Genomic DNA, 9731 nt, shown 5'->3' on the forward strand with positions numbered 1-9731 from the left:
AGTAAGTGTGAAAGATTAGTCCTAGTAATGTTAACTGTATTAGCTGTGGCGTTATTATAGCATGAGTAGTTGTATATAAAAACAAACAGGAAATCCATCTCTCCAACTCCTGCACTATCCAAAATTCCCCCTACTGAACCTGCAGGCTCTGATTCTCAGCAGCTCTCTCTTCCTCACCGTCGCATAAATCACTGACACAGAGCAGTCCAGAGTCAAGCCTGTCCTTTATTGAAACATTAGGTCACAGTTTTCAAGTGTACATATCCTTGCGTTAATTGTTGGCTATGTCATTTAACAATCTGATACACCCTCACAGCCTTTACAACAGAAACTGAGAATCACCAGTTAGACAAATACAGCAAATAGTGAACCCTCATAAACAACAAGGGCTTTCTTGCAGCTACTGTACATAAAATAGCACAATCGGCCCAAAAGAATTACAATGCCTTACAAAACATCTGTGAAGGCAAAGGTTCTATAAATCAACCCTCTAAATACACTATGATGTTATGCTAGAATGTATAAAAATGCCAGTAAGGGCACCAGCTATGGTCATTTTGTGCAGATGTTTAGTATTTTCTAGAATTAAAATAGTAGTGTTCAAATCATTTTAAAACTGAAAAAAAACATTACATTTTGAACCACTTTCAAGTTCATAAGGTCAGACATTCGGTGGCATTCCGTTTAATACACAAAAGAAGGATGTAAGAATGTAATTAATATTTTTCAAATTATTAAACATTTTTTTGGAAAATAACAAACTGGTATTACAAAGTGCTGTAAATGTTTCCCTATCTTAAAATTAAGAAATAAAAAATAGCTGATCAAAAATGATGTGCGATCTTGACAACAATTTCTAAAAGGGGATGTTTTATTAATAAAGAGTTTCCTTCTGTACTGGGTAAAACCTGTACACCTCGCAGCTCTGTTAAAAGGTACTCCTGTCCAGCTCTCTTTTCCCCATTTACCCTCAGCAACAGACCAAGAACATGCTGGATCTACAACACACAAACGCAATGTGACACAGCTTTCTCACACCCACGCACACTGGGGTACATGACCGACTGATTTAAATCTGAGCGACTGAGCGCCCATCGCTCTGCCCTGACTGAGCCCACTGCTGGCCCACAACCCCCTCCTTGGCCCGAGATGGGTTCCCGAAGTCACTGTCAGAGTTCAAGGGACGGAAATATTGTCCCCTTGGTTCGAATAAGCTAACGGTTGGCTAGTAAGAGTCTGAGCAAAATATTGGAGACGCTCCTCAAACTGCATTTCCTCATAGCGGAAATACAAACACTAAGATTCTGAATTTTGAAATATGGGAGGAAAAAAAAGGGGGAGAGGTTATCCTGGAACACACTAAATTATAAAAGATTGATTTCTATATAATGAACCATTGATGAATAATTCAGAATCCTCATCGCCCTCCAGGCACAATCCATACATACAGATCCGGCAATGTTCACATGAGCGCACACACGCGTGTGCATGCACACGCGGGCGCCCTGACACGGGCACTCCCGCGCCGACGCGCCCCCGTCAGTCTATCAGGTAGCTGCCGTTGTCGAAGAGAGGGGTGACCGTCCCGTCCTTCCACTCGATGAGGATCTCCCCGCGCCGCAGGGAGGGGGAGCGGGAGGGCTGGGGGGGGCGCTGGGTGAGGGGCGCCCTCTCGTCCGGCACCCCACGGGCCGCCTGGCCGCTCGTGTCCCCCCGGCTGTAGGACTTCAACACACACACGATCTTCTTCTTCCTGAGGGGCACACAGCAGCATGAAAAACACATGGACCACGGCCGCTGTCTGTGACACATGTGCAGCACGTCAGGGAGCAAGGAGCGATCTGGCTGTGGCTTTGTTATAAAGCAATTTTAAATTGCCCACATCAGTCCCCTTATTCACGTGTATTACAGGAAACAGAGCTCCCAGTCAAACTGACAACATCTCTTACCTGTAATAGAAGATAAAAGACAGGCCGTGCACGAGGCACTAAAGACTGAGACTCTGACTGGAACCTCACCTGTTGTAGTGGACATTGAGGATGAGGATGGTCAAGCCCAGAAGCAGAGCCAGGGAGCACAGGACCAGCATGGCGATCTTCCAGCTCACCCCTGAAAACAGCACACAGGGTCGGTGGAAGAGGACGGCGGCCCCAGGTCAGCTCTCAGCACCAGAACACACTGCACACCCCGTGCACAGACGTCCTGAAGACTCTAGGGGTGGGAGCTGACACAGGGGATAACATCCTGGTGGGGATGGCGAGGGCTCCATCAGCCTCTTGTTCTTTATTATTGGAGCTGCCCCTCTTTGCCATTTTCATGTTACTGTCATAAACAGAGCCTATCCTAGCAGGCAGAGGACGGAAGGCAGGATACACGCTGGTTTGGTTGCCAGTCCATTACAGGACTATACACAATCACAGACATGCCCACACTCATAGCAGAGCCAACTTTATAGATGCCGATAGATCTACCAGTAGAGTAAACAATAAACATGGGGAGGACATACAGTAAAACCAATGAAAATAGCACCCCAACCCAGGGCCAGCTCTGTGCGACAGCAATGCTAACCACAGCACCACAGCGCCACCCACCAAACAGGATTGTACTCGGAAAGTGCTAGTTTTCAGGTTCAATAACGATCAGTTTAGTATTCATTCTACAGAATGTATCAGAAAGGACAAAGGCAGGAGTTTCTCCCACTTAACTAAATAAAGTAATGCAATGGTTTAACAAGAATTAGGATTAACAACATGCTCATCCAGAATGCTGTTAAAACTTGTCAGCGCTTTGTCAGTTTGAGCACAAAAGCAAACTTTAAAAGGAGCTTTAGGTTGCAGTAATTTCTGCTTCTTTTTGACGGCAATTCAAGTCTTTCCTTTTAAAGGACCTCATGCTGACAAGCTTTTAAAAAATATATTAAAAAATGTATATACAGAACATCTGTCCGTTTCCACATCTGCAGGATCTATTCTTCTGTTTAGATTTGCTGATGCTTTTTATGGACAATGGCATTACAATCCTCCTGGGTTTCAGCTCAGCCTCCCCCATCCTTGTGCTAGACTGCCATCACATGGACAGGCCTGGAAAGGACAGACTCCGGAAAGAGCGTTCAAGAACAACTAAGATCAGCTCCAGACCAGTGGTGAGGGAGCCCAGTTGAAACTATTGCATCCATCAACTTCATTAAAAAATAAAGAGTCATCCAGCTCCATAAGCACAAGGAGTACAAGTCTAGAGTATCAGCAAGTGCATGATGCGATGAAGATCTCCTAATGCTGGGCCAGAGCGTCGCTGTCCAGTACTCACCGTAGTCCACACTAATGAAGGCTACAGAGGGCTCCGCCGGGGGAACGCTGGTGTCAGGCAGAGGCGTGAGCTCATTCTTCCAGGCTGCAGCAGTGGGGGCTGACAGTGCAAGGTCATCTCCCACTGGGGCACCCAAGTCAACCTCTGGAAACACAAGACTTTCCATTCAATATGAGACAGTCCTGTCACACACTCTTGTAAAAGAGAAACTGAATAAGTGCAAAAATGGTCTAGTTTAGAGTTCCACTTCATGTTACACTTTGTTCGTTGTTCCCAGTGTGTGCAATTGTACAGTAGTCTGCATGTGTAGTTCTGCCACTTTGTCACCAGCTACGACATTCATTAATTACTGAACTTCATCTGCACCAGTGAGGTCATTCAAGACCCGTCTCTCTGTCTCCAGTTCTCCTTGGTAACGTAATTAAACCGAGGTATGACAGTTTTCCTATGGAGTTCACGATTTAAAGATGCCATCAAATCAAGGTAGCGTCACAATGAACAATGAACTCATCTAGGACTTTAAAAAGAAGAGACGGGATTCTGAGGTTCTTTACTTCAGACCTGAAAACAACAGTTATGGTGTCTAAGAGACAAACAGCACTATTAATACGGTCCTGATATGTTATGCCCATCAGGACTCTGCGGAGTCAGATGATGTGATGCGCTCTAAAAAGCAGATGAGACACTAGAAGCACACAGGCGTGGTGTCACTACAGAAACAGGCGTGGTGTCACTACAGAAACAGGCGTGGTGTCACTACAGAAACAGGCGCGAGTTCTACAGGAGCTTCGACGCCTGGCATGGCTTTGCTGCTATGATGCGTCTCCAGCTGCAGCGGGGTGACGGCTCTTACTCTCTGAGGAGACTGTGCTGCCAGACAGGGGCGTGCTGTAGGCGGGTGGTGCTTCCAGGCGCTGAGCGGTGGTTGTCATGGCCGCCGTGCTGTCATGGCGACGCTGGGAGGGGGCCTGGGTAGCCCCGGCGCAGATGCTCTGGTTGCCCAGAGTCCTCCACTTGCTGTTGGGGCCGCGGTCTCTGGAGAGGAAGACCTTGGCGGAGCCCAGCCGAGCGCTGAGGTGCAGCGCCTTGCCCTGCAGGGTCAGGTGGCCCTTCCTGGAGCAGCCCCAGGCCTGTCCCTCCCCGTCTGCCGCCCGGCAGGGCTGCAGGCGCACTGGCTCGTGCTCCCGGAGCCGCGGGGCGCTCAGGCACTCCCCAGTCCGTAGGCTGGTCAGCATCTGGGTGTCCGGGTGCCAGCGCCACAGCTGGAGCTCTGACCCGGGCGCGCAGTCCTCCAGAGACACCCTGCCCCTGCCCTTGGCCGCCCACATCTGCACACACCTCCCCAGCTGCGCATTCCTGATGCTAAACCCCACAGCCTCTGCCAGCGAGAGTGAACACGAGGAAGAGTTACCCTCTGGCGGGAGCCTCTCTGCCGATTGCTCTGGGTGGCTATGAGAATGAAGTGCTGGATCTGTCACGATGGTCATCCCTCCTCTAGAGGGCGCTCCTACCCTTTCCTATTTAAGTTCCGATATTGCGTGCGCCTGCCCCCTGTTTGCTGGTTATTATTATTTAAGTGTGGCGTTTCCGTAGCTCTCGACTCTGCGTTGGAAGATGGACGCTACAAGGCTTGCCTGTTCCCCGGGCTCATGCGTAGCCCAAGGGTGGGTCTTATTCCCCGGCCTCCTGACCGTCTGGGTCCGGGGCTCGGAGCACCCGGCTCCGATGTGATTTTACTTTGCTGTTCCTGATTCCTCGTCCTCGTCCCCGTTCCTGTGTCTGTTTGGATGGATCACCCGGCAGTGGACTTTTGGACTGCTGCCTGGTTTCCCCTTCCGGATTGTTTTGGACTTGTTTGCCCCGCGCCAGGCCTCACCGAGCACCGGAGCACAGCCGTCACGCCCCCCCCCCCCCCGTCAGTCAACCCATCCTGATCCCGTCGTGTTTCCCTGTCGCCCTTCTCCGGTCTCTTCCGGATTTTACCGTCTGCATAGGGTCCTAAAGATGCACTACACTACACGGGAGTCAGGGCCGGCTCCCGTTACAGGACCGTCTATTTCAAAGTCCACGCCAGCCCCTAAAGGAACAGCTACACAACTGTGAGCTACACAAAGAGATCTGTCAATTCCCGGCAGGGGCCTGCCTCAGCATGCGCAGGCTGCAGTGGAACAGGTAGAGGTTCAGTCCGTGCTGAAAGGAAAAGAAACACCCCCTTTCAGCTGTGGAGCCTTCTGCAGGTGTGCGTTGACACCTGAAGAAGGCTCGGGCAGCGGAACGCCTTTCTTTTCCTTTCAGTAAAGGACTAAACCTTGACCTGTTCTGTAACGGGGCCTCATTGGAACTGGAGTGTTGTGCGATGTGAGTTCTCTCCATCATCCGATAGCAGCCTGTTCCTGGTTAAGGATTGATGCAGCCTGGAGCACAGAATACAGGGCAGGACTGTCTGCAAGTCAGAACGGCAGCCCATCACCAGGCACACTCATTAACACCAATTAACATGGCCAGGGGAGCGCTCGAGAATAGCCCACGACCACAGGAAAGCACGACAGCTTCACGCAGTCTCCAGTCCAGCGCCAGCGCCAACCCACACCAGACTGCCCTGCCCTGAATCCGGCTCCCCAAGGCGCTTGGAAGTGCGGCAGGTTTTGTAGTTTACCGAATCCTGATTTGATTGATCAAAACTAATTAAAATGACGACAGGGAGGGGAATGCTCTCTGCTGCTCACGGTCTCCTCCATCTTCTTTTTGCTGACTTTTACAAAGTACGACCCTGCCATGTCGATGTGCTGTGCGTGTAGCATTGTACCTGCCCGCAAACTCGAATAACCTTCAGCGTAGCTTTCTTCGGCACAAACAGAAAACATATACCAAAATAACAGCTGATTAATTAAGAAGCCTAAATACAAAGGCTTTAAAATAAACCCCTCAAAAATGTTTTAGACTCCTTAAAATCCAACAGTATCCTCTGTACGGGAGTTTTTAAAAACGCTTGTAACGCTCTCGCGGAAAACACGCCGTTTCTTTACGCGGAAACAGGTATGGTTTGGTTAAAACAGTAAAAAAAAAATCTCACCTGCAACAGCGAGAATGTGCAGCAGGAAAGCGGCGACCAGCAGCGCTTGCTTCTCCATGACTCCAGAACCCGTCTCCCTTAACAACGGGGAAGGAATTTGGAGTGCGCTGGCCCGGGAGAAATCCAGTCACAGCCCTACTTACCACCCCGGGCTCGGCCCGACAGGAACTCGAGCAACAGTGAAAGTGCCCCCTTTTTTTACTTTAAAATCTACGCAAAAAGTGCTTAATGTAATTCCAGTACACGTTTTTCCCCTTTTAAAATAAACAAAGTCTTAACTCATTACACTCCTGCGTGTGAGTTGAAACTTAACATTTGTTTCCTATTTTTCCTCTCCGTCCCAGATATTTACAGGATGAATCGTTTGTCTCTCATCAGGGCCCAAGACACATTTCAAAGGCGTCTGGGGACAAACGGGTGGCGCCTTGAGAGATCAGCGGTGTCTCTGCGCGCAGAGGAGTGGGACCGGGGTTACATGACTGTGCGGAGGACAGAGTCGTTGTGGGGAGAATACTAATGACGAACAGACATGGCAACTTTCCTGAAGGGATGAGAGCAGCGACTAACCCTGTGACTGACTTCTCGGTGCAGTGTTTAGCATTGAAGCCGTACCAGTTCCACAATGCTGAATCTGACGCTTAACTAACATCGAATAAATTAGACTGATAAATCCACTGACAAATATGTGCTGCCTCTACAGATCCTTTATTTCCAAGGGGGAAAAAAAAGACCAAATAATGGAAAAGTCCAAGTCAGCAAAATTTCTAGAGTATTACACTGCAAAGAGCCCAAATAAACGAGTATCCCTCAGACGCCAATAAATTATGGAAGCCCGTTTCCGCCAGGGAGTGAAAAAACAAACGCGCTATGGTATCTCAGAATTGCACTTAGTAACTCAGAATTCCGAATTTATATCTCGCAATTGCGACTTTTTATCTCACATTTGCGACTTCGAAATAGCCCACATTTCATTGTCTGTCCTTTTGGTATTGTAACGGATCGGGGTTCTAGGGCTTGGGCCCTCGCCACTCCCACCCTACTGATGCTACTCTGCGGTGCCTTGGCTGAGACCACATTAAAAGCCTCGTTTCCTCCGGTGTTTTTACTTCAAAAGTGATGTGTTTTTTGTTCCTCGGCAATGGGAAGGGAGGTTCTCGGAGCCCCCCCACCAGTTCGGGCAGTTCTTGACAAGAGAAACGCAACCACACAATCGCAGGAAGAGAAACGCGAATGTAGCCCGTTGCACAATGGGGTGCAATGATACACAAGTTCTTGGCCGGTTCTCCTGCCTTCTGGGGTGCCATTATACACTACAAACTGTGCAAAGCCTCACCCCCCTTCCCGATCGCACTACACACACACAACACAACACAGGAGCATGCGACTGTGATCTTCTGCCCTGTCCAAAACCAGTATTACTCTGCTTCGGCTTGAGAATTCCAGCACGCTCTTGCTGTATTGTGTACAGCAAAGTGAGCTGTGTGTGGGTGGAGGGATCAGTTTTCTGAGAGGGATATCACCCAGCAAAACCGCAGATCCTGCCTTGAGCGAGCTGAACACGCTTCACACCAGGTGCGGGTCTGGTGTCGTACTCGTCTGGAAGTACACTCCAGAAAGCAACGGGGCGCACAAACTGCGCTCCATCTCGTCCACGAAAAGTACCTGGAGCGGTTTTTGTTAACACTTAATGTTTCCGGGTGTCACGCAGTTTGCCGTCAATTCTTTCTTGAGGACGAAGGTCACGTGTCACTACGTTTATTTCAAGAAACAGCTGAATGAGAGCCTCGCATCAGTTCCTACTGTATCTAACAGTCTGGATGGGTCGAGTGGCTTCCTCTTGTTAGTACTTGTTCTTATGTTCTCCTGTGCCAGTCCCTTTGAGAATTGTAAATACTGCCGCCTTATCTGTCCCACGCAACATGTCTGTGGTGTATTTATTTATTAACAAATCACTGGACAGCTGCCTTGCCAGGCAACACAATCAAATGAATTCACTGTGGCTTCTGAGGGCTGCACAGTTCAGTATTAGAATAAAACGTGTATTGTCCAGGTGTAGACAGTACAGGCTCGGGCTACATCATCAGCTGACCGTGACTGGGATGTCTGGTGAAAACTAGTGAAACTTGAGCCCCCAGAGTGGTGTTCAGCGCTGTGCCACACGGTGTGTCGGGCATCTGTGAGCTTCCAGCAGTATCAGAGAGTAACATCACTCTTCCACCTGCTGCCGTGTCCACTGGAAATGCTGTGGAAGATCTGCAGATTCTAAAAGAAAGGGCTGTGGAAATCTCTTCAGCTCTAGATCAGCAGAAACAGAAACTGCACTTCCGTGTGTACAACAGCTGGATTAATAGCAAGGTCCATTAACCAATTCATTCAGACTTTTAAAATATTTTATTGACATTTCTTCATATTACGTCTAATGCTTGTTAGACAGTTTTATAGCTGCATGAGCTGAGATTTGCAGAGACAAACGCAGTGATGTGCTGGTCATTCAAAGGAGCGTACAGCTCTAAAATAGCATAGACAGTAATAATACAGCGCAAGCAGCAGTAATATAGCATAGGCAGTGATAAGGTATCACAGGCAACAACTAATATAGCACAGGCAGCTATAATATAGCATAGTCAGCACTAATATAGCATATTAACAGCTGTAATATTCAATGTTACGTCAGATGGTGTACTGGTCTTCAATTTGCTTCCAGGTGACCCACGCACCTGGACTTTATTGATGAGAAGCTTAATGTTTCTAGAATGGAATAATACCGACACGAACCTTAATCACACTGGGAAACGGCACATGCAGTTTGCTTTAAAAACACTGTAAAGAAACAGTTCATGAACAAGTGCTCTCAGTTGGTTTTCATACCTGAAATGATCCTCATAAGAGCCTTTTAATTTCCCTTTACATGCCTGGGGGTGGTTAGAACATAGAACTGAACATACGTGTATCCAAAATCCTCAAAGGCACTGACGCGTTTCTTCAAGGAACAGTGAAACATGAACCAGAGGACACACGTGGGAACCATGTAGAAGAACAGAAGGCACTTCTATACCCAAAGGGTTGTGGGGGTCTGGAACAAGCTACCCAGACTTGTTGTTGAAGCCGATACCCCGGTTTCTCTCTGACGGCTGGATGAGATTTCTGCGATCTGCTACTAACTGCTAAACGGTCCAGAAGGACCTCTCGTTTATAACCTCGCTTATGTTCTTCCGTGCAATTTCATGAAACATTATCGTCTGGTCGAAAAACTCAATTTTATATTATAATACCATTTCCTAAAATAACCAACCGAAGCGTACACTTGCCTCATGTTTTCAAAGCCCCTTGTGCTCCATAATGTTGACTATTC

At 48.3% G+C, this 9731-nt stretch overlaps 1 protein-coding gene across 2 annotated transcripts; it reads right to left on the reverse strand.

Moving 5' to 3' along the window:
• Window positions 1-205: 205 nt before the first annotated feature.
• On the reverse strand, window positions 206-6880 carry LOC107079205 (uncharacterized). Of its 2 annotated transcripts, XM_015361669.2 has the most exons (5): window positions 6380-6880; window positions 4160-4684; window positions 3307-3450; window positions 2019-2109; window positions 206-1753 (listed from the first exon to the last, which is right to left on the reverse strand). In XM_015361669.2, exons 1-5 carry the CDS (start codon window positions 6435-6437, stop codon window positions 1540-1542), a joined length of 1032 nt encoding a protein of 343 aa, XP_015217155.2. In that variant the 5' UTR covers window positions 6438-6880; the 3' UTR covers window positions 206-1539. The 2 variants fall into 2 exon arrangements, with proteins under 2 accessions (XP_015217155.2, XP_015217147.2); XM_015361661.2 differs by lacking the exon at window positions 6380-6880 and having other exon boundaries at window positions 4160-5218.
• Window positions 6881-9731: the final 2851 nt, after the last annotated feature.

This window comes from Lepisosteus oculatus, chromosome 3 (assembly GCF_040954835.1).
Source record: "Lepisosteus oculatus isolate fLepOcu1 chromosome 3, fLepOcu1.hap2, whole genome shotgun sequence".
NCBI lineage: Eukaryota > Metazoa > Chordata > Actinopteri > Semionotiformes > Lepisosteidae > Lepisosteus > Lepisosteus oculatus.